Raw genomic sequence first — 24,937 nt, 5'->3', positions numbered from 1 at the left:
ACACTGCTGCACAAAAGCCTCATATGAAGCTGAAATGGATAGGATGGCTAAGGATGACGTTAAACCAAACCTGCATTTTTAAACACACACATGCACACACACAGAAATCAATGACAGTTATTAATTAATTCTTTCCCTGCGATCACTTCTGTCTGAAAAAATCAGACGCGCAACTCAGTCGACCTTTCAGGGGTCAGGAGAACAATAAGAAAAATTGGACCTAAAACAATAAAACCTCCCGCTTTCCGTGGGCCTCTGCCTTCTGCTTGGATTGCTGGAGCTGATGGGAACTGACAGGTGTATTGTTTCGGAGAGCTATAAGCTCCATAATCATCAAGGGTGAAAGGCATACGCTATCGCTAAGTAGGTTCAATTGGCTTTAGTTCTAAGTAATAGTGTGCCGTGAATGCTCCGAACACCTTGGAATCAGGTCTCAAGGCTCTAGCAATGAATAGCTGCTTAATCTAGCCTAAAGGAACATTTTTGAACTAATGAAAATTGCTTATAAAATATACTGTACTCACAGCTCTTTAATCAAAAAAGGCAATAATATTTTTTTGTAATAACCTATTAATTTAATTGGTCACGAAGCATAAAATATATCATTTAAATTTAATTGACCCAGAAACTAAGAAACAATATTTAAATTAACTAAGCTAGAAATTTCCATGATGAGGTAATAAGGCTGTTGCATTCCCAAGCTTGGTTGAATGTTTGCACAGCTAATTGTTAAAACTTCGTTCTGACTCGCACCCAGAGAAGACGATTCCCAGACACCCTCAGCATTGGGAGCTTCAAGTGCTCCCCTCTAATAAGCAGGAGAGCAGCAAAGAAGCCCAAATAACTGCTCCTAACTCCAGAAACAAAGCAAGAGAAACAGGACTGAGTATTGCCCGGGCACAGTACTGGTGCCTTAGTGTTTCGAGTTGCTTTGCTTCACTTTTTCTTCTTTCTTTTTTAAACAAAAATGTGTATAATGTATTTTCCCCTATAAAAAGACAAGAGCCCCACCCCACCCCCTCCCCCCCCCCCAAAAAAAAAAAAAAAAGAAAAAGAAAAAAAATCTGGGACAGTTTTTCTAGGCTTTCTTCACGAGGTCTGCCACTGAAGATTGCATTAATGATCTCTATTTTTGTATACTGAATAAGTCAAATCCATTTGTCACACTGCAAGTGATGGCATACTTAATTTGGATATAGTCAATTAGCCTGGGCTAAGCTCCATAGCCTGCTGTGCACACCTCTATTTTGTATTCTCTCTTTTTCCTTTGCCACACGTAATCCCATTATGATGGACAGACAAAGAGAAATAAACTTGAAAAAAAAAAAACACCCCAAAGTTTCGTTGATCACCTTCCAAAATGTACCCAGCCCTAAGTGAAGCTGCTGTTTATTTTACCTAAAAGAATTCTCTGTTTGGCTTTTTGGTGTCTTGCAGGTTAGTGTAGAAATGTAACTCATGCATCAACTGTGGTTAGACAGATTTATGACACTTTGGGGACATGCTCTTTCCTCTCCCTGCACTGCTGCAGACTGCTTACATTTTGCAAATCAGTCTGTTGCCATGACAACTCGCTCCCCACCTCCCGGCTGTTTCTTGTTTTGTCATGTGGTCAGCGCTGTGCGATAGCAACGCGCAGAAATGTGCATGGCGCGCGGGGCTCGGGAGCTGGCAAGCTTGCTTGAACCAGAGGGAAAGGAAGGAAACCGGAGGAGACCAGGTGCGGGATGGAGAGGAATGAACAAGCATGAAGCTATGGGCAAGGAGAACATAGGGAAATGCATGGAGGAAAAAAAATATCCCTGGAACAAAGTGAGAACAAAGACCCCATTCGTACTTACTTCCCCCTGGCTTTGCCATTGGGTACCTAGGTGAAGGTTACATGTAGTGCCACTGCCCCTCCATGCCCATATTCATGCCCATTCCACTCATAGGTCCTAGAGGGAGAGAAAAATCCAAGAAGATGCCAGGGGATGAGCAAAGTCAACAGATAGCGCTGAAAGCCCCTTTTCCAAACCGCAGCCCTCCAAAGGAGCACGGTGCCCTGGCGGCGTGGGCAGAGGACAGGCAGCGAGGCAGGCAGCGGAGCGGGGCAAAGCGGGCACCCGGCTGGGCTGGGCCTTACCTGGCGCTCGGATGCCCATGTGCTGCTGGCCGTCCATCACGAAGCCTCCCATCGGCTGCCCGTCAGGGTTGTAGGGTGTCCCTTGGCTTACTGAAAGAGCACAGAAGAGGGCTTGTCAACAGCATCCCAAATGGTTGCGTTGGGTCAAGGCACAACCCCGGCACCCATGGACTGTATAGGAACTGTGAGGATGACCACCACCGTGGGCTCAAAAAAGAGAAAAAAACATCTACTGCTCGAATTAGGTGGCTGTGCTGACAAGCCTGCACGTCTCGGGCTTAATTTCCTCCTGTGAGTTTGGAAGTAAATGAAGTTGGCCATCAGAAATATTGAGACGTGATGAGCTCCGGCTCCAGCTGCTGCCGCTGCTGACGTCAATGCCAAGACCTGTGCAGGGGCTGGATTTTACGACTGGAACAGTCACACTGAAATCCCAGTGTGTTAAATTACGTCCATGAGCTTTTACAAGAGCGGGACCTGAGCACGTCCCTGCCAGAGATTTACCTCTAATGGCCAAATAATCAGATGTGCTCGAGGAGAAGGCGCTGCCCAAAGGCATTTTTGACAGCGATGGATTTGGTTAGGCTGGCAGCGAGGCTCAACAATGGTAAAAATTATCAATGGTTTAAAAAAAAAAACAACAAAAAAGGTTTGGGGTAATGGTAAATACCCACAGTGAGCTGCAAGCTGCAGTCCCAGGCGGGACTGGCATGTGAAAACTCTGGATTAAAAAATATCCCCCCAAAAGGGAAACGAAACAGCTCCAAAATCCCAAGAGATACTAAAAAGAAGAGATGAGAGACAAAGGGACCCTGAGCTAGTCCCAGTACCTAAATCCTTGGTTTTAACTGTACATTAAAATCTGGCTTCAGAAGTAAGCTGCCTTGGGTTATTAAAGCACATAAAGCTCTACCTCATTGAATGTCTTTGAACTTTACTGAGTCCCACAAGCGATTCTGACCCCTCTGCCCTTTTGACAGGTAATAAAGTTTACAGCAATTCCACACCAAGCCATGCACCAGGGAGTGGTCACAGGAGCAGAAAAAGCTGGGAGGGAGAACTCAAAACAAATGCAACAAAACATAGGAGGAACATTAATTCTGAATGTATAAGGAAGGTCTGGACATTGAGCAGGTCATTCTAGTTTCTTCTTTGAATTTTTCTGTTTGTCTTTTGTTTGGTTTTTTTTACCCCTAATATTTTAATCATGGGAAACGATTACCATTGAATTAAACAAAGCTGGTCTTATTTTAATTGTCAGTGACTCCCAGTGCTCGTTTCTCATTTATTTACCAGGTAACGGACCTCCCAGTGTATGGCTCGAGGATGGGTTTTGCCTGCGTGACTCGAATACGGTTACTACTAGGGACTTGCCTGCTCGATTGGACTGGTCTATCATGGGCTGAACTATCCTTCTTCTAGCATTAATAAACCTGCAACAGAAAGAGCAAAGTAATCAGTTAGGGAAGGGCCAGCCCCGAGCCTTGCCCCAATACCGCGCTCCATCAGGCTGGCGCGGGCTCAGCCGCAGCCGGCCCCTGGCCCCTGCTGACCCCTGGCAGCCCAGGCTTGGGGTTTGGGAGCTGATTTATGTTGGCCTGCTCTTACCACAGTTGGACACTTCCATTGCATCTTTTCACAGGGGAATTAGCGGAGTTTTCGGGAAACAATGTCAGCGACACTCTTGGCGGTTCAGAGTAGGGCACAAAAAGCGGGTGACGACGGAGGGATGCTCATAAGGGCATCTGCTGCCTCCTCCTAATTAGTGGCGTTTCTGTCTCATGTCCTCTGACTTCTTTTTTGCAGTTTTTATTATCAAAACCTTCCCATACCTCTCGCAAACCTAATTCTCTTTTAATGCCCACTATTAAGATAATGAACTGTGATGGCAGAGCACCATCAAATGAGGGAACGTCTGGAGTTTTATCGCCACTAAGTCACACTGCTGGGGACTTCAGAGCCCTGCATTCCTCATAGCCATTTCTTGGTGGGTTTTCCCCCCCCCCTCCCTCTTTATGCAAAGTCTGAGGGGTCAAGGCAAGGTCATAGCTTTACAGTAATTGAATTTATAATCCTGTTTTCTCCAGCTAGGCCCGACCATTTACAGCAAACATCTTGTTAAACTGTAATTACTGGACTACTGAAAATTCTCCCCCCCCCCCCAAACAATGAAAAGCAGATCTTTGAAAGAAAAAAGGTTTAAGGTCCTTTTTCCAAACGGCCTTCTGCAACCAAACTCCTTGTAATGCTGAGTTGGGAAAGGGATAGTCAACATAATTGGAAGAAAAACAGAACCAGGGGACAGATCACAAGTACCCCAGTCTGCACTGCACAAGTCATGGTGGCACTGAAAGCAGAAACCCAAAGTGTGGCTGGTAACCAGTCCCATCAGTGTGTGCCAGAAGAGCTGCTTTTGCGGTTTTGCTCATCAGAAAGCTTCATTAAAGCCACTTGGAAAAAGTCTCCCCCGAGGTTTACTTTATGGCATCACAAAGTCTCAGAACCGGGCTTTGAGTTCTTTAAGAGATAAATAACAAAATCACGCATCCCTCAATACTTGCTAGGAAAAGAAGGGTAAGCATAGGTAAGGCCACATCACACTTAGAAAATGCGATGCTAGAGCACACAAAGGGACACTTGGTGCTTGTTTTTGTTGCCTTTTGCTGTGGCTCAGCAAGGGTTCTCCTGCCGCCAAGATAAAGGCAGTGGGATGCAATTTGGGGTGTCTCCTATCTGCTTCCCATCACACAAAAGCCTGATAACATTAATCAAGATGTTGGGTGCTAATCAAGGCAGCTTCAAGGAAATGGGCTCAAAACCTTCGACAACACAAAAACCCAAATTCTGTGTTCTGGAAACTTTATGCTCAAAGTAGGTCATGTTTTGTCAGCAACAGCGTCGTGTTGATTTTTGGACTCACTTCCACCAAGAAACCCTCCACTCCAGGCAACGGTGTTGCAAATCAGTTTATCATTATCTTGTACAAACCATGAAAATCAGAATCATGAGAGCAGAAGGTTAGACTAATTCTCCTTTCTCATTATAAGCACAGGTGTAGCACAAACACCATGTGAAATAAGCAATTAAAAAAAGCTGCTTTTTTTCCCCCATTAGCTGCCTTAGCTCCATGACCAATTAGAAAATTGTTTCATATCTGTAATCTGCATTTGCAGAAAACAATTTTCACAGCAACTCTCCCAAGTAAAACAACAACACAAAGCCTCGTGCCCCAGCCATGTTCTTTTTGCAGGCGCTGGTGGTCTTTGCTCCTTCCTCCCATTGCAGCACCTCCAGGAGCTGGCACCGAAAGCTCCAAAGAGTTCCAGACCAAAGAGAAACCCAGTGCTAAGGATGCTCACCCAAACATCACAGCCTCCCCCTTCTCCTCCTAGCATATATATTAAGAATGAAGCTCTCATTTCAATATTTAGTACAATTATCCAGCTGAGGTAGAACGTATTTTCACCTGTCTGCCCCACATTATCACTTGGGATGGCTGCTTTAAACGCATTTTACACACAGGTACTTAATAGTTCCCTTCTTCCTGTGCATTCCCCTTAAGTATTTTATAGAAGTGGCTGATCCACAAAGCAGTGCTGTGTTTGGATGTCTTCAGGGTGAATTCAGATGCGAGAACATTTTCCTTCTGGGCAAAGTAATAAAATGACATTCTTGCTCCTCCCACTAGAAGTCAAACTGAGGTCAGCTCCCCATCCTTGTATCTGTTTAAATAAACTGTCCAGCTGTTTGTTTCCAGGATGCCCTTTGACCTTCTGTCCCATCCTCCCTGCCTTTGTAACAGAATGCTTTACTTTGCATTATAGTAGACTCCAAACTACTATGCATTAATAAAAAAACAAAAAAAAAACCTAAAGTATTTGCTTTCAAGTTTCTTCCTGCATCCCAAACCTGGAATTCATAAGAAACCATCAGATTAAAACTATTAATGTGTCTTGCCTTGAGAGAACACGATGCAGCGCTGTTACGTTTATAAATCATATTGGTGAGCTCTGCAAAGCCGTGAGCTAGCTCTGGTTGCACAAATGTACAGCACAGGGACAATCCCTTCACACTCTCTGCCACTTTCTTTGATAGAGGGGCTGAGATCTCTTGATCACTCTTGGACTTTCCGGAGTGCTGGACTGATGTACTGTCAGCAGAAAATGTGGCACAGAAAAGCAAATGGGAAAACTCTCATTTGCCCTTTTCCCCATAGGTTAACACTGACCTATCTCAGGATAAGAAACCCTGAATCACTCTGATTTTTATATGCTTAGGTGAATCAAGACCTAAAGTAGGTATCCACATATTAAGAGCTATTTACATTCAGTATTTTCAAAATACGACTAGGCATAAAACTCAAAACCACAGAGTAACGTTACTGATGTGAGTAAAGATCCACTTGGACTCTGAGGTCTGCACAAAGGGTGCATTTTTCCCCATACCATTGCTCTGTACCATTCTGTGTTTGCTCTGACAAGTGCTTTCTGCTTATTCTTTCCCCAGTGAGCACCAACCATACAGGAATAAACAGAACATCTCCAGCACATGGCTTGCACCCACCTCCCAGCAAAACCATGTGCTGCCAACTGGCTCTTTGGCTCCGAGTAGTGTCTTTTTCTCTTTGCAAAGGGAAGGATCTGGCATTGAAGGAACCGTTTGAACAGTTGGGCAAACAAAGAAATCTAAAGACTTTTTCTTTTTTAAAGTTAACTTTTCCTAGCCCTGCTGGCTGTGAGGATGGCACCTTGCCGCCGTGACCCAGCAAGCAAGCAAAAAGAAGCCATTGCACCTGCCTGATCCCAAGTCAAGGAGCAGGAAATGCTTCTGTGCCCTTTATGTTTTGCTGGGGTGCTCCTCACCCTGTGCCCTGATCCTTCCCCGTCTCATGGCAGAAGCCAGCCTGTGCTGACGCCCAGTCTGCACCACACTCCGACCTTCAGCTTGGCTGCCCTGTTACCACACAGCAGTTCTGTTTCTTCCCAGTGAGCAGCACATGGCCGCTGGTGACAAAAGGCAGTTATAGCTGGAGATTGCCAGCAATAACAACAGGCAGAGAGCAGGGATTTTCGGAGGGTCACCAAAGTCTCGGGAAGGCACAGAGTGCTGGGCTCAGGTTACAGCCCCGCTGACATTTTTCCACACAGATCTGTTCTTTCTCCCTTCCCCTTGTGTCTTGTTTCTGTCGAGTGAATAAAACAAGGCCATCCTTTGCTGTCATAGTTTCCAAAGTCACCTTTACTCAAGAATTATCAGAGAAATTGTGGGGTCTTCCAATGTGCAGCTCTGGAGTGAGATTACTCAGCCCAAGCTGTCTGAAGGCGCTGCTGGGGTCTCAGTGGCACGTTGGGTGCCTCAAGCCTCCCAGCAAAGATAGTGCCACCCCAGCACCGACTTCTGGCACTGTCATCTCCATCCCAAAGTGTGGGCTGCCAGCCAGAAGTCTGTGTGAAATGGCAGTGCCAGGAAGCCTCCCAAATCCCTCTGCCTCATCTCATCTCATCTTATCTCATCTCCCCCTGGTAAACCATGCTTATGGAGTGTAACACCTACAGACACCGTGGCTAAAATGCCTCTTGTCCCTCTGAAAAAGAAGTGACATCCCTCCTGACAACAAACAAACCATCGTTTTTATACCAGATGCCAAAGTAACCAGAGCCCTTCGAATGGGCCAATAAAAAGCAGGCAGAGCCTTTTTCACATATGGGGATCCTTCATTTATACCCCAATGGAACGACTTCCTCTACTCAGCACTTAATTCCTCAGTGCTTAACAGGTTTATCTCTAATAAAAACAATTGAAATGGAAAGCATGCAATAAACCGGGATTGTTACTCTTGAGTGACCATTTTATCCCTTATTTTAACCTACTTTCTTTTTGGGCATTCGTTTTCCAGAGCTTTTGAAAAGAACAAGCTACAGAAAAGAAAAAAATAAAATAAAATAAAAAGAAACAAAATCCTTAAATTATTTCAGAATAATATCAAGTTCTTCAAAAACAGCCTTAGAAACAAAAAGCTTCCCCGTAATTATGAACTGAACAAATAGCTGCCGACTTTTGAGTGGTAATCACATCTCCCCGTTCCTAAAATGAGAAATAAATGTGAAAAGGGTGCTTACAGACTTCATTAGAAAGTTCTGCTCCTGAAGTCAGTTAGTGAGCTTAATGACCCGTAACTAGCAGCCATTAGCAATCCGCGCTCTCCCTACTTCCTTTATTTGTAAAAATATATAAGAAAATCTAAGCCACTCAAGAAATTTGGTTCAGTTTGAAGTCAGGCTTTATGAAGTCATGCTTGGCAACTTCTCTTAAGTTTCTCCTCCTCCTTTGAAAGGATGACAGTTCGGGACTGCAATGCATCAACCCACAACGCTAAATGGAGGTAGGGAGGGAAAAGGGTGCACATGCTGCTCAGCACTCACTCTGGAGACCCAGTGCTGAGGTAGGCACAGTGGGTTCATCTATTGGGAGCATGGGAAGGGCCCCCAGGGCTCTCCTCTTCCTCCCTTGGGGCTGGCAGCCTCAGCCCCAGTGACTGCATACAGGGCCAGGGGTGTCATGGGACGACACTGAAGAGCAGACAAATAAAATACTATGCAAAACGAGTGATGAAAAACCACTAATTAGCTGACAAATTTGATGTAAAGCACTAATGAAAGCCACGTGTGGTTCTGCAATTTAGTTTTTAAAATAGCTTCTGACTTCAAGCATTACTATGTGACCCCACCGATGTATCCATCTTGTGCATTCAGAAAAGTTGCTTGAAATTAGGAGAGCGCTGTTGAATCTCTCACAAGCCAACGTTGCTAATGTACCAAGCACATCGAGCACAGAAATAGAAAGCAGGGAGCTGGGATCAGGTAGGCTGTGCAGAGCCAGCCATGCCCTACACTCAGCCAGCTCTACCTGTGTCCACATCCCATGCTCGAACCCCCCTCGAGCCCCTTGTGCTGCCTTTCTCTCCTACTCCATCCCGCGGCTCCCTGTCGCACTGCCTCTGTCCTGACCTCAGACAAAGCCCTGCCCAAATGGAATCGATGGGCCAGGTACAGCTGATGGGCTGCTCCCCATGGTGCCCCTGTGCCCAGCAGACGCGGGGCTGTGTGGCGGGGGCCCACGGCAGGCTCCTTCCCCGATACCACAATTCCCCTGTGGTGCAGAGCAGATGTAAACTCGCCCTCAGCAGCCAGATGATGTAAGGGGAAATCTTTAAATGGCAAAGTGCCAGCAGGGCTGACCTCCTGTCTCTTCCCTACTCCCAAATCCCAGCGCAGCTGTACTCCGTTGATCTCTGTGTGCCACAATTAGCCTTTAAGGAATATGGCAAGGATTCATCCTGCGAAGCAGTGCTAAGGCTGCTCTAACTCATGCTGATTCAATACGGTGCTGGCTCTGCAACGTGCTGCCAGCCAAAATCTCTCCCACTCCAAAAATGCTCACCCTGCATAGAAGCCAGTGGTGCACAGGCAGATCCGCAGCCCCTTCTCCACTGTGGAATTTTCCTCTGTTGATTCAGCAGCATCTTGTTTTTAGGCAACTGTGGGAATCTCTGGGCTTCCTCCTGCCATACATGTGAGCCACAAAGATGCTCAGAGGACTGGACCACCTCTCCTGCAAAGAGGCTCTGAGGAAGCTGGGCTCGTTCAGCTTGGGGAAGACTCCAGGGAGACTGTATAGCAGCCTTCCAGTATCTAAAGTGAGCTTACAGGAAAGCTGGGGAGGGACTCTTTATCAGGGTGTGTAGTGACAGGAAAATAGGTAATGGTTTTAAACTAAAAGAGGGAAGATAGAAATTAGATATTAGGAAGGAATGAGGCTGGTGAGGCATTGGAACAGGGGCTAGGGAAGCTGTAGATGCCCCATCACTGGAGGTCCTCAAGGGTCTCAGAGCAACCTGATCTAGAGGAAGTTGACCCTGCCTGCAGCTAGGGGCTTGGAACCATATAATTTTCTAACCTAAGACATTCTATGATTCTGCAATTCTATGGTCTACACACAAGGGTACCTCCTTCGAGCTCTCAGGTTCCTGTGCATCAAAGATGGAGCTGTGTTCAGACAGCTTCTTTTTCCCCACTCATCCCTACCTACACTGGGTATGGTACTGGAGCTGGAAGCTATTTGTGGTCCTCCAGCCTGCATGCACATGGGCATCCCATTACCAGCCCCTTCCAGCCTGCAGGGCAAACAGAAGCCAACCAAGGGTCACAAATAAAAAGCTCACCAAAGAGGTGAGGATCTGAACAACCTATCTGTGGGACCTGCAAGTCACACATGAGATCAGCTTTGGTATGTTCTGGTTTACACCTTGAGGCAGCAGCTCGGGGTGGATGGGGAAGCTCTTAATTCCTGCAGTCGGGTCCTCCCTACCATGGCTGAGACAACAAACACGCACGTGTTGGTGTGCTCTGTGTGATATGGGCACCTAGGAAACTGGTTTGGAGCCAACCTGAAAAACCACCACACACTTCTGAATGAATTCCTCCCGAGACATCCTACATCAAAATACTGTTGTCCAAATGCTACTCATCATCTACTTTGTGATCTGCTTTACCTAAACGTGATTTCCCATTAAGCACAGTAATTCATTTTGCCTACAGTCCTACCCCTGATGGTATTTTATTTGGGGAAGGAGAAAAGACATCCACGGAAAGCAATGAAAACAAAATACGCACGGGGAGGTCAGAGGAATGTCAAAGACAAAAGGAATTTCTAAGACCGTGGGACATGCAAAGCTCAGCCCCCAGATGAGATGAACCAAGGAGTACAAAACACGCCTATAAACCAGTGAGAAGCTGCACATCTCTGGGGTTAGCTTGAGCCAAAAAGGAGCAAATGATACCTCATTTTATTGTTACCAAAAAGAGCCAGAAAGACTACAGTGCCTGGGCAGAAAAAGTAAATAATAACCCATGAAACTGTTACATGACCCAGATTTCACTGAAGCCTGTAGAAGTCGTGTATTCCTTCCACAGTATCTGCTGCTCTTCTCTTTTCTTCAAAAAAGAACACATGGAAGCCTCGATAGCCTTAATGACAGTAGAACCAGCCATACCTCCGTCACGTGGCACCATTTGAGGGCTTCCCCTGCCTGCGCCTCTGGCTGTGTTTCATTTTTGAGCAGGGAAAATTGTTTTATCCAACAAGGAGGCAACATTTGCCCCATTTTTAATATTTCAGGCTGACTTTTCAACCACTCAGAAGCGCAGTTTGTTTCATGCAGGTGCAGCCCGAAGCTAGCTCATGATGTAAGTGAGAGAGGGGGTCTCTGAGGGCACTTTCCCAGCGTGAGCATTGCTCAATGCTGCACGCCAGCCTCAGCCACTGTTGACACAAAATAGGTGGAGATCAGGTCTGTGCAAGCACAACATACCAGAAAGGCAAACTATCCTTAAAAACACTTCAGGTAGATTTGACAAGAACAGACCAAAACATGACTTGCAAAGAAATGGCCATAGCTCTCTCCTACTCTCCGTCTGCCTCTCTCTATTTTTTGGATGTTGAGGCTAATTCTCCTGATGGAGCCATCTAAGAGGAGCTGAGCCCCGAGCCCCATTCTCAGAAGGCAGCCCAGAGCCCTTGGATTGCAGCGTGGTGCTTCCGCCACACACCAGCGTCCTGCCTGCTCTTCTTAAGGAGTGCACACCTGAATCTCAGCTTTTTAAAGAACAGCAGACAAAGAGACTTCTGATCCCTACCCTTATCCTGCCCCGCACAGCCAGTGAGGGAGCAGAGAAAAGAGCAACTGGAGAATGTTTGCACAGTGCCTTTTAATCTTATCTCCGTGACACCTGACAGCACATTTGTTACAGAATATTAATGCATTGACTAAAAAGTTTGTCAGGTACAAAATCACCACGGAAGAGGATGGAAAGTGCAAGGGAAAAAAAAAAAGAGTTTTGATGCATGTTAACTCCTAAAGCACTGGGTGCCTTTCGGTCGCATAGCAGCAGCTCAATCACGTCTGCAGCATGCAGCATTCTGCCATGGGAACTGACCTTTCTCTTACTCAAAAAAGAAACCTTCTGTGCCACCATGCACTTGCAAACGTTACCAACACCATTTATTGTAGTTGTGGGACAGTCAGGTTTTTATCAATAAGCTTGTGCAAAATTATTCTGCAGCATTTCCCTTGTACGGTCCTGCCCAGCCTGGCCATCGGGATGGCAGGGAGATGCTCAAGGGATGAACCTTCTCAGTGCCCCCTGGACAGCACACCAGTGGGTTTGGGGCAGCTCAAGTGCCCTTTGGGCTGCAGAGTGGGCTGAGCAGCAGTCTGAGGGCTGAGCTCCTGTAGGAGAAGGGCAGCACCTCCCCCAAAACTCCTTTTATCTCCCCACTCTGAGCACCTGCCCTTCACAAGAACACACCCCTTTGTGCCCAGGTTCCCTAAACCTGCTCACTGGAACAACACTCCACACGCTTACAGCACCACACTGCATTTGTACATGGCCTCATCAAGCTGAAACACACTGACAAACCCAGCGTGCATATAAACTTGGTGACGTGACAGCACCCGATGGCTCTGGATTCACAGCTCTTCCCCCTGCAAGCCATTTGCTTGGCTTTTCTAATAATACCTTGCTTGGCTGGCAGCTCTCCAGGGCTGTCTAAGGCAATATGCAAGCTAAACATTTTTCCTCTGATTTCAGTATTTTCTTATGAGTAACTGTACAGTATTTTACCTCGTGAGTATTCCTGATTGCTGTAATTTAAGAACAGAGAAACAGACTACAGATGTAATATTACTATTACAATTGGCACTCAAGGTGAAAGGCGTAACAATTAGCTAAGACTTAGTGAAAACATAAATGCAAAAATCTGCCTTAAAAGCCCAGCACATGGTACACTCAGAAGAGCTCATTTACCGCACGTATTCCAAATTGCTCGAGTGGTGCAACTATTCACCCAGCAAGATCCTTCCCTAATGTTTTTCTTGGGCTTGCATAGTGTTTCCTGGGGGGGTGGGATAGGGGAGGGTGATGACTTTCACGTGGCAAACACCCACCGCCTTGTTTTGCTTTGGAATAGCAAACATTGTGTGTTCTTCAAACCTGAAACACAGACCCTCTCTTACTTCTGTCTCTCTTTATGAGTATTCCCAGTAAAGAAATGGCATTTAGATGACATCTGTGAACATAACCTCAAATTACGGAAAGGAGAAAAGCAGAATGGCTTCCAAAATCCGGGGTCTCTGATTAAGTTTGTATTGCTGAAGTTGAGAGGCTAATTTGTGAATGTTTTAACATTTACAAGTAAATAAGTACTTGCAGTTACTGTATCTGATTACTGAGAAAAGTATTTGTTATGTTATTACACAGATTCAAATTGCATCTTGACCTTTTCTCGTTTAATCTGTTTACTGCAACAAAAGCAGTGATAGATAAATCTGAACACAAGACTGCGTTTCACCTTCCTCTAACCAAAACCCCTGCGTGCTGTGCATTCTGCAGGGCTGCACACTGAGCTCCTTGCCTGCCTCTTGTGTTCTGAGATTGGGTCAGCACCGGGCTTGGAAATCCACCCAGCGTCCAGGACCTGCACCTGATTTAGCTGTGCCCTCCTGTGGGCCTCCTCCCTCCCTCTTACACCCTAAAAATAGTGCTTAAGTGAGACTAAAGTGGTGCACCAGTCATGTGCTGGCCTTTTGCTCGGGGTGAGTTTTGCCCTCGGTGAAGGAACTGAGCAAAGCTGATGTCAAGGCTAAATGCCCAGCCTCAATGTCTGGGGGCTGCATCCCCCCAGTCTGCATCTCCCTCTACCTACTATTATTTATTCGTGTACTTTATTTTCCCCATATAAAGCTTCAGCAAAAATAACTTCAGTTGTCTCCAAGAATGAGATTAGGGAAATTTACATTATTTGATCAATTTTTCCAGTGTGTTTGGTTGGTTCGTGTTTTGGTGGTTTTTTCTTTTGCTAGCCTTGGAAATTACACACAAAAATGACATTTAAAGAAGCCAAAGTCATAAAATCAAGAACTCAAGAGGTAGGAAACTGTATTGCTAGAGCCGCTTGCACCCTATGCCTTAACAGGCAAGCGGTCTGGTCACAAGTTCACAAAGCCTCCACCACCACAATGGATCCATCATGAGAACAAATCACTATTGTGTAGGAAAATTGATCTCTACGGGATCCAAACACGGTCAAAACTGAACAAATAGGACAGCAAATGGCAAGAAAATAAGAGCAGCCCTGGCCAGAGCAGCGGAATGCCACACTGGAGAACAGGATTCTCAGATCTGCTGTTGTCTTGGACTGCTTGGGAGCTACCAACTAAATCACTGCAGCCTCGCTTTTCAGCAGCAGTTAAAGCCTATTGCAGTTCTCTTTCATGCCCAGTGCTGGAGCTTGGACATGTAGGGTGCCAAGGCATTAAAAACTTGGAGTTTCCATGAACTCAGCGGTTGTTGGGCCTTGAATGCAGACAGCATACCATTGCCTTGAATCATCTCTGTCCCAAAATAAGTGGATGTGCTGGAGCTGAACCTCCCTGAGGCTCACTTCCTCACCTGCACACCCAGACAATACTACCCTTCGTCTCTGCAGGGAACTGTAAGCTCCTGTACTCCCACAGACCTGGTGCACACACATACAAGTCAGTGGAGTACCCAGGTACTGCAGTAGGAAGCACCATAGGAAAAGCCCATCAGCAATTATCAATTCCATCTTCAGGCACGCTTTGAATACAGCTCAGCAAATGAAGTGCTGAAGAATGAGGGTAAGATAAAATATTGACTAGCTCCTCCATCATTGTCTGCTCTGTGCCCTAGATAGCACAAAGGGGAGTTTGGCAAAAACAGAATGGAAGCACCGAGTGAAAGGCTTGTGTTCCCTCACTACAGAGCCTTACAAATTTGCAAATTTCATACATTTGTCTATATGCAGATGCACACATCATGCACACACATCTACATACACCTCATATATATAAAAGTAATTTTAACCCAGCTCTGCATAGAGTCATATAAAGGCATGCAAATACAGAGATACGTGGGCACATTATTATACTAACACACTTCATATATTTTATGTACATATCTGTATTTATACATATATATACTAATATAATTCATCCGTGCATACCTAGACCTTCACAAAGCACAAACGACCCCTAAACACCTAACCCAGCCCCTGATGAGAATTGCCCACTCTGCTTGGAGCAATTATTTGCCATTAGTGCTTAACAAGAGGAGGTTCAGCTGGGATGCAACAAACAAGGAAGCTGTATGGATCGTTCAATATTAGCCTGACCGGTTCTCAGCTGAGGCAATAAGTGATTGTATCGCACCTCCTGGATATTTCAATCCCCGCACAGTGGTTTTTTCACAGGGGAAAAGCACCTTATTAAGCTGACCCTTGCCAGGTCCCTGCCACGTCCCTTTGTGCAATGCTGTCAGCCCACACCGGTGCCCCTTCGAACTCCCAGTTCTGTGCTTGCAAGCCCACACTGCTCAGGGTTAAGCGACCAACAAGTCAAGGAGCAGGATGGCTCACCGAGGCTGCCTTCCTAAGTGAACATCCCCCACGTGGATTATTCCACAATTGAAGAGAAAGAAAGAACACACTAGAAATAAGGTGAGGTGATGTTTCAAAGACGTGCCTTACTCTGGTACACTGTGGTGCTCAGAGATATGATTTAGCAGAGGGTTGTTAGAGTTAGGGTGCTATGGTTAGGTTGTGGTTGTACTTGACGATCTTTGAGGTCCCTTCCAACCTGGGTAATTCTATGATTATATGGCACGTCTCACATCATCACCCCATTCCTGCACTCCCCACCATCAATGGGAGTTGTGTGCATCAGCCCTTGAGTGCGAACACCGGGCAGCCCCTACGTGAAAAGCACCCTTTTTTCGTTACAGCCCAGAACCAAAGTATGCAAGGAGCACATACTGCAAAGGCATTCAAAATATGACAAAAAAAATCATTCAAATGCTTTCAATCTGCGGAAAACAAATGCTCTCTTCACTGGCTTCTCTGTGGCAAACTTATAATTCCATCCAGAAAATCCAGCATTCCCAGTCTGGGCTAACGACCATGCTACCAGACATGAGTTTATGTTTTTCATGCACATTTCATGTATTCCCACATGCTGTGTTGCTGCCAATAATTTATGACTGATCTGCACCCAGCCTGCCCTTCAGCATTTCATTTAATCTCTGCAACAGTGATTTACAATGACTCATCATTAACACAAAAATGTACGTGTGTGTTAACAAGTTTGGAAGAATCTAAGGAGGAAGGCAAATTGTTTTTAAAGTTGTGGCTGAATGACTTAAAGAGTGCAAAGGATAAAGGCAGAGTTAAACCAGCAACGGTGCCCTGCTTTTCCCTTGCAGCAAAATAATAATAATAATAATACAATAATAAAAATAAATGTTGAAAATGATTTCTCATGCATGCTGTGTTATATGGGAATGTATTCAGGGGAAGGGTGGGAGAGTGTTCCCATAGCGCACCCCATGGCTGGCTCTTTAGCGAGTGAGTGTGCAATTTGCATGCTCAGCTCCTACCCCGCAGCCTTTCTGCTCTTTAGCACCCCAGCAAGAGCAGGGGCTGGGTTACTGCACCTCAGCACTTCATTCAGCACCCATGAAAAGCCCCGACCGGCTCTGCAGTGTTACATCTTCACAGGGCTGGGGAGGGAAGGGGAATTCTCTCAATAATTTATACAATTGTAACACCATGGCAGAATTGCCAAACAAGCTGGAGCAGAGGAAGCCTGCCCTACATCCGCAAGACTTCAGTTATAATGTATTTTGACCTACTTTTTTTTTTTTCTTTCCTTTCACATAAGGAACTTATAAAAACACATCTGACACAAAGCCAAAGTAACACTCTTCAAATGTGAGGTGAGGTGGGTACTGAAAGTCACTCAGGAGAAATTCCCCCAGCTTAAGTTCAACACGCTCTGAGTTCATCACACGCACTTCCTTTGGTGGTGTCCATGCAGGACCCTTGCCCATCCCACCCCTGGCTATGCCTCCATGCCCACCTGCAACCTCAGCCCTCCAGTGCTCACCCAATAGGTGACTCCGAGAGCAGCTCCCGGCCCTCTCTAGGGCTGCCCCAGCCTTCCCTTCTCTGCCCCTGGGCTGCTTTTGCTTATGCCAGGATGGAAGGACAAGGACTGGCACCTGGCGGAACCTGCTCCAGGACCCTCCCAGGCAACACACACCTGCTCCACCCTACCCTTCAGTACGGTCCTGCAAACACAGCCAGCTTCTGCACTGGGCAGACCTTCAAGAACAGCCCTGTCAATTGGGGTATCGGCTGGACAACAGCTGAGGGACATAAAGCTGAACCAAATGCTAATTCTTCCTGGTTGAACCGAAACACTGCCATTTGAGTTTACTTATAACGTGTATTTCTACATTTAGTTCCTTTTATTCCTTCATTTTAAAGTATCTCAGAAGCCTACTTGGCATAGATGAAGTATTTGGTGTCTCCCTTTATTCAGTGTCTTAAAGGACTTCAGAAAATTGATCTCCCAGGGCTGCTGGGGGGTCACGGAAATTGATAACCCTTACAAGCCATGCTTATGTGAGCCCGCCTGCGTCTCCCAGATAGTGCACTTTGTAAATTAATCCTCCAAAGGCAAATATATTGTAAGTAGCTTGTTATCTCTAAAGTACTAAATTGAAGAATACATGGGATTATATTGACAGAAATTACATTTTCTGTAATGGGGTTTAATATATCTGAAATCTCTCCCATAGGCTCCCACTCCCTCTGACTGAGGAGGGTTTGTTAATGTAGGTGCAATGGACATCAAGACCAAATTTATTCACTAAAATGGATTAGGCCATGTAATCAGAGCTTCAGTAATATTAATCTCTGACACTTATTGAACGGAAAAAGTACTTTTGTCTGCAAACTGGCATTCCTCCCTCCCTCCCTTTTCCCCAGCAGGCTTGCTGTCTGCCTTGGCCATTTTCTGGGTATTACTTCAAAGAGGATAAGGTTTCCCATCATAAACACTAATCTGAAAATATTAGGACAATTAATTAGATATACTTAGTTTTACAAGGCATTAGATTGCAATACACTTCCAGTATGACACTTGTTCTGAGACAGTGGGAGAAACCTGAATTTGGGTGCAGGAACAAAGGATAATAAATTAAAAGTTCTTTAAGGGCTCACCGTTGCGTTTTCACACTTAAATCAAGAGTAATTTTCACTGAGGGCCTTCAGCACATCTCAGACAGCCAGCAGCTCAAAACCTGCTGCAGATCCAGCAAGGATCCCTCAAACAAGCACTACTCCAGCAAGCCTCAGCCAGAACCAACAAACACAACTGCCCCGTGCGGTACTTCAGCACGATATAGCACGGCTGTCCCCAGAGTTTGTTCAATCAACAGAACCAGGCTTTTTAAACAAAACAAGAAATGGGTACAATGGCATTAGTCAAAAAGAAAAAACCCATTAATGGCATTAAAAGATAATAATAAGAACCCAATGTGTGACAGCATCACGAAATAACAACACAGTCTGCAGAAGCAGAGCCTATTTTTTCACCACACCATTCTTGACCATCTTTTCACCAAAATGCTCAATAACAACCTTCTCAGGATGGATGGGGCTGTCTGTTCAAGGGAACCGGGACCCATATTCACCACAACCACTGACAAAGCAAAGCACCAGAAACTCCTACTTGTGTTCCATAGCAGCAAACCTCCCAGTGCCCACACATGAAACCACTCGTCCCACACCATCCCTTCTACATCAACACAATGTGGGAGCAGACACTATGAAGGTGTCTACCAAAATGCCAAGGGTCAGCTAGGGGGGAAGGCGGCCATGTGAAAACGCCAAGCAAAGCTACTCACCAATTGTTCACTTGAAGTATAGTGAGCCCCGTGTCTTGTGCCAACTGCTTTTTCTGTTCTTCTGAAGGGTAAGGGTGCTACAAGACAGCAAAATAAATACAGACATTAAAAAAATGGCTTTTTGTTTTGTTTTTGGGTGTTTTTTTAGGCCTACTTTTTATTAAAAACAAAACAACACAAAACCCACAAACCCAACAAACCAGAAGTGTGTGACATCTATTACCGAAAGGTGAAAATCCTGAGGTGTGTCACTCTTTTATAATTATTAATGGGCTACTACATCACTTAATTAATGGCAGCAAAAGACAAGCCAATTATAAAGATTAGTGAAGTGGAGAAATGACTGCTCAGGATACTGGCAGTGCCTTGATACTCCAGAGGATATTTGTTGCCTTAGCTGGGAGTTTTTGCACTTGTCTCCAGTGTGCGATTAGAGTCAAATCTTGTCGGATTTTCTTTTTTCCCCTTCTGTATTGCACGGAACAACACAGAATGTGATCCAGGGCTTCTCTCTGATATCAAAACGCACTGTTGATTTCTGAGGTTGCAAAGACAAATCCTGCCAGTGCCCAAAATAATTTGCAAATAAGATCAGCATCCTGAACATAAACAAATGCCTGCATTTTGAACGCAGGCCAATGCAAGGTCAGCGCTCAGCACATTTTTGCCTGACATTAACATAGCTGCGCTGCGCTAATCCTAAGAGACAGAAAACAAATACTGCTTTAATTGCAGATAATGTTAAAATTAAATCATAAGTTAAGTTTCTTGTGAGAACTTGATTTGCTTTCTCAGAAAATTTGCTTCTGCATGAATACAGATTGCTTAATAAATCAACAGAGGAAACCACATCCAAGCTTGAATCTAGAAATGACACTAGTGATATTATGTCAGTGCTTTCCCTGCTTGTAAAAGCGTTTTTGGCCCATGAGGACATGGCCAAGCACTACCAATGTAGCACTTCCCAGGAGAAGCCTTGGCTCAGGAGTCCAACTGCTCCCAGCTTGGGCATTCCAATGGGCGCTGGGTCAGGGCCGCTGCAAGGCACCCCATTACATCCCGGTTATTTGGGAAAACTATTCAGGCCCACCCGAACACAGCATTTAACAGCTGTTTGTCACAAAGCATTTGCTGTTACACACACACAGCCCCATAATTTTTGGGCCTATTCTTCAGGAAAATATTGCAAGAGATGTAAACTGAAACCTCGCAAAGCATTAAGAATTTCAAACCTTGTAAGATTCAGAAATCTTATTGGTACCGTAACTCTTTATCAGATCTTATACACTCTCGTAACCAGCATAATCTGACATCTAATGGCTACGTTGCACAGCTGAATTAACTCGCTTTACCAAATATGGATTTTTGCTGTAGCATCCCATTGCCCACTGAGCCCATTGTAAAGCCCACTGCCATGCCCATCAGCTCCTGAAGATACAATCATGCTGCCAGAACTGGCAGGGAGCTCCTTCCCGACAGCAAGCCCCACAGATAACCTGCACATCTGTAACCTACTCCCTCTATTTTGTGTATGGATGCAAAAGAGCCCCTGAACTGCAAGCTGTGAGGTGGATGAAACAGGGAATGGGGGATGGAAGGGAGGGTGAAGGTTGTTTATTTTCATGGATAATTTGCATTTTCCACATACAAAAATACAGCATGAATTCTATAGGCATCCTCGTATACACACACATCCCCAACGAACAGCCCCCCTTGACTTGTGTCCATCTATCTGAGCACAACATTTTGCTTCCCTTAAAAAGACAAAAAAATCCCTACAGAGAAGATCTGCAACACTCTCATCTTTATAGCTTGCTTCCCATTTCACTGCTTTGCCATCAAGCGAGAACAAAATCATCCATTTTTCTTATTTCACTTTGCCACCTTACATGTGATCTAATTTTAAGTAATTGAACAAACTGTGTCTAATTTCATGCAGCAAGCAATAATTACTAGACAGCCTCTAGCTATTGGAATGGAGAACCCTGTCTCCATTAAGCAATTTTCAATTGTTCTGGACTTCTTTCCAAATAGACAAGACTGGATAAAATTAGCCATCAGAATAATACAGTCACTGTCAAAATAATTGCTTTAAAAGTCTCAAATTCCTTAAATTGTGGTGCGCTTAAGGTCATCTGATTACTTTCTTTTTTTACCCATAGCTTAGCACAGCACAAACTTTTAATTTCATAAAAATCAATAATTGCAAGAATCACATGACAGCTACAACTCCATGTTGCTAATCCCTCTTAGCTAAAGGTTCCCAAAGCGGCAGGCTTTTCATCTCTGACCCTGTGTATCTAAAATATCTTCAGCATTGGGCATCCTTATTATATAAGCTTTCTGCAGATCGTACCAGTTGTTCCTCTGTAGGCTAAAAACCAAAAATGACTTGACCAAGAATCGGCACGCCACAGGGCTAGGCTGCTAAAAAAACATTCAAAGCCTTGTTGCATTCCCACCCACAGGGCAAGGAAGGCCTGGGCTGCAGGCAAAGGCAGACGGCACACTGCAGTGGGGAGGAAGGGGGAAATCCTGAGAAATGCCATTTTCTGGAGAAATAGGAAATTGTTTGTACTGAACCTTATTACACCCTGGTAGGAACAACAGGCTCTTCTAAGGCTTTGTAATGACTTGTTTAAAGACGTATGGGTAGGAAGGTCTTTAACTATATATTTGCATACAAATATGTATCATGAATTTTATAGAACCATAGAATGGCCTGGGTTGAAAAGGCCCACAGTGCTCATCCAGTTCCAACCCCCTGCCATGTGCAGGGCCGCTAACCACCATCCCAGGCTGCCCAGAGCCACATCCAGCCTGGCCTTGAATGCCAACAGGGATGGGGCATCCACAGCCTCCTTGGGCAACCTGTTCCAGTGCATCACCACCCTCTGTGTAAAAAACTTCCTCCTAATATCTAACCTAAACCTCCTCTGTTTCAGTTTAAAACCATTCCCCTTGTTCATGTTTCTGCGTATATATAAACATACACATGTGTGGAAATGTGCACCCAAAACCAACGCTCTGGTTCCCGTTGGCAAGTACACCTACCACTCAGACTACTTGGGGATATCAAAGCAAATTGTACCACTGTTCGATAAACAGTGACTTGAGACCTTCACTTTGTTGTGTACATTAGCTCCTGCCATTATCTCCTGAAAGCTTAATTATTTGCAAACAATTGATCAAGATGGGAATTTGAGAAAAGATACACCAGACCACCAGGAGAGCTGCAATGCATTAGGAGAGCAAACAGAATTACCTGTAGGTCTCACAATAAGAATTAACGATTAGGACCATACGCGGGGCAGTGCAAGTAGCTGTAATGCTCCTGCTGGAGTGTTTTCCATTTGATCTGCATTAACACCTCCAGAGTGGGGGAAAGCCATAAAAGGGTGATTACGTAGGGAGGGCTGAGCCTCCTTTCACAACCAGCCCAGCCTGGGCTGCTAGGGGGCTGCAGGCACACTCTTGCCAGGGAAAAAGGCAAATCCAAAAGGAATTCTTATTTAAAGGGTAGAAAGCAAACACAGAAAAAAATAAAGTAAAATAGCATTTTGAAAGAATAAGGCTGAGAGTAAATGACCTCCGAGCCCCGCTTGCATATTTTCTTATAATGCTGTTCTTTTGGCTTTGGTAATGCTGCTACAGCATTACAGAGCAGCATCCACCTAACAGTGGGAGACCTGGTGCTTTTCCCTTACCATAAATCTAGCACTGAAATGCGGATTGTTTGGCACCATTAATGTGTTTTTGAGGCTCTGTGGTATTACTTTTAATAATGACTTAGTACAGAAGTGATTGCTTAATAACACCATCAAAGTCTGCATGCAAATGAAAATGATCCCGGGGGAATTTGCCCAGGGTAATACGAACAGTTAGGGAGCATTTGAAAAGGTAAAAATAACTATGCAAAATATGAGTCAGAGCAGTCATTTTAGCTGTAACAAAGAAATCAAAGTGACAGGGAGAAAAACCTAACTTTCCATCACATTCTCCCGTCACCGGTTTATGAATGGTATTTAGAGAGCTGCAGCCCTAATAAAAGCCCTTTTTTAATGCGGCCAAGATCACTTATAGCAAAACAAACAATAAGGATTTTTGTTGTTGTTGTTTTTAAATCACCTCTGACTACGGCCAGTGGGTAAAGTCTACAGCACAAGCAGATGGAACGCATCCAAGCTCCTATCTTAATGACACTCCTTGTCCGAACGCACTACTTTCATCCAATTTTGCACACTGGAATGCCCATGCTGGATGCCAAGACAGTGCTTTATCTTGCTCACGCTGCTCATCAGGCACCAGGAACGTGCTTCTCCCTCTCTGACTCTCCTGCTGTAGTGGCACATCCCAAGTGGTTGCAGCAAAGGGAAGGACCTGCCCTACAGGAGGGGTGGTGGCAGGGCTCCAGCACAGCCCTTATCACGGCGGCGCTGCCGCTTGGCTGGACGCATCGGAGGGTGGCTTCGGAAGTTCTTTCATCCCCTTCCTCCAGCCCTCTGCCTCCTCCTGAGCTCAGCTTAATGCTCCAGCACCAGCTGACCTTGAGCTAAACCCTGGAGTGTGATGGGAGAGAAACTAAGCCCCAGAACCTAAGCTCTCCAGAGCCTCTATTAACCCCTTGCTAGTCTCAGTTCCAAAGGAAAATAACACTGTGATGATGTTATCAGCTCATCTAACTCAGCTCACGCCAAACTGAGCACCCATAAGCATAAACTGCCAGTTGCCTGATGCCAAACTCCAGATTCCTGCCTTGCCCATGCACAGAGCTGGCACTACCCCCCACCTTTCCCAGCTCACATTTCAACTGTTTACATTGCTCCCAATCAAACTGATCTACTATCATTTTATATATATATATATATCCATAATGTGTGCCTATTGTCTCTTGGCTTTATGAATTAGTTGGACTATTTCAGTGAATGCTTTTTTGTCTCCTGACTGCACATTATCAAAGGGACACTTTGTGCCTCCCATTTGCATCACAAAAGGGGCGCATGGTGTAGTCTAAGAACATAGCTTGAATTTCTAGCAGTTGAGCCCTGGATCCTCACACACACGCAGCACTCATGAAGAATAACGGGGGTTCTTTGCCTTGGGAACCCAAGGCCAGGCAGCCAGAAATGTTTGGATCACTCTCAGGGAAGTGATGGGACTTCAACCTGCTCTCTTCCCTTGCCGTTGTGTATGTAGGGGCAGCGATACAGAACGTGTACAGCACACTGCCTGTGCTGCACACCGCCTGGGTCAGTTCACAGACAGGCTCTGGGACCTCCCTTATATTCCAGCTCCAAGAAGTTGCTGAGCTGAGGTGAGCCGCTAGGGATAAAAAGAATTCAACTCGGAAGCCGAAAACTTGCTTCTGTTTATCACAGGGGACCTGCTCGCACGCCAGAGGAAACACTGAGCAGCGAGCAGGAAGTTGTCTTATTAGGAATGCATCTATGAGGTGAGGAAGAAAAACCCCTCTGCGAAGTTTGCACAGTCCTTTCCTTGGCTAAGAGTGGTGAGACAGCCTGATAATGCTGCTGAGGTGCATGCTGGCTCTGGCATTTAAAATTCCACTGATGCTTTTTCAGCCCAGCAAGAAAATGCGCTCCACACGACACAGTCCCACTACAGACAAAGCCAGCTTTTTCCTCTCCCAAAAGAAAATATTTCCTCAACTTATTATAACAGCCTCATATCCCCGCAGCAAGACTTTCATAGCATTACTGCTACTAAATCCTGGTGCTGCCGGTGCTATTGAACTGCTAACTGCAAACACAAAACCAACAGGTGCTCTCAGCCTTGTAAAGTTAAAAATGCATAAAAATGTGCAATGTGACACAATGCTGCAGCCCTCTGCTGCTACAGCGGGGCCATGTGCTGTGGCACAGCTTCTGCAAGAGCACTCCCTACCAGATGGGCTCTGGGATGCTCCCCTTGCAAAAGGTTTTGCAGGCGGCATTGACAACCACACCGAAAATAAAAGGGGAGGAGA

At 45.3% G+C, this 24,937-nt stretch overlaps 1 protein-coding gene across 3 annotated transcripts in view; it reads right to left on the bottom strand.

Annotated features, from left to right (window-relative positions):
• MEIS1 (Meis homeobox 1) overlaps nt 1–24,937 on the bottom strand; it is a 94,422-nt gene that overhangs the window by 1,772 nt on the left and 67,713 nt on the right. The window contains exons 9-12 of one of the 3 annotated variants that reach the window (XM_015856540.3): nt 18,952–19,028; nt 3,500–3,558; nt 2,126–2,215; nt 1,842–1,937 (exon numbers count right to left, since the gene is read on the bottom strand). In XM_015856540.3, the coding sequence (XP_015712026.2) occupies nt 1,879–1,937; nt 2,126–2,215; nt 3,500–3,558; nt 18,952–19,028 (285 nt within the window). In that variant the 3' untranslated portion in view covers nt 1,842–1,878. Of the gene's footprint in view, nt 1–1,841; nt 1,938–2,125; nt 2,216–3,415; nt 3,559–18,951; nt 19,029–24,937 lie in introns of those variants that run through there. The other 2 variants (XM_015856539.3, XM_085540929.1) reach the window with 2 other exon arrangements.

This window comes from Coturnix japonica, chromosome 3 (assembly GCF_054131305.1).
Source record: "Coturnix japonica strain WE chromosome 3, WE-NBRP24, whole genome shotgun sequence".
Classification (NCBI taxonomy): Eukaryota; Metazoa; Chordata; class Aves; order Galliformes; family Phasianidae; genus Coturnix; species Coturnix japonica.
The sequence above is the reverse complement of the archived record's forward strand: the minus strand, read 5'-3'. Positions and strand labels throughout refer to the sequence as shown.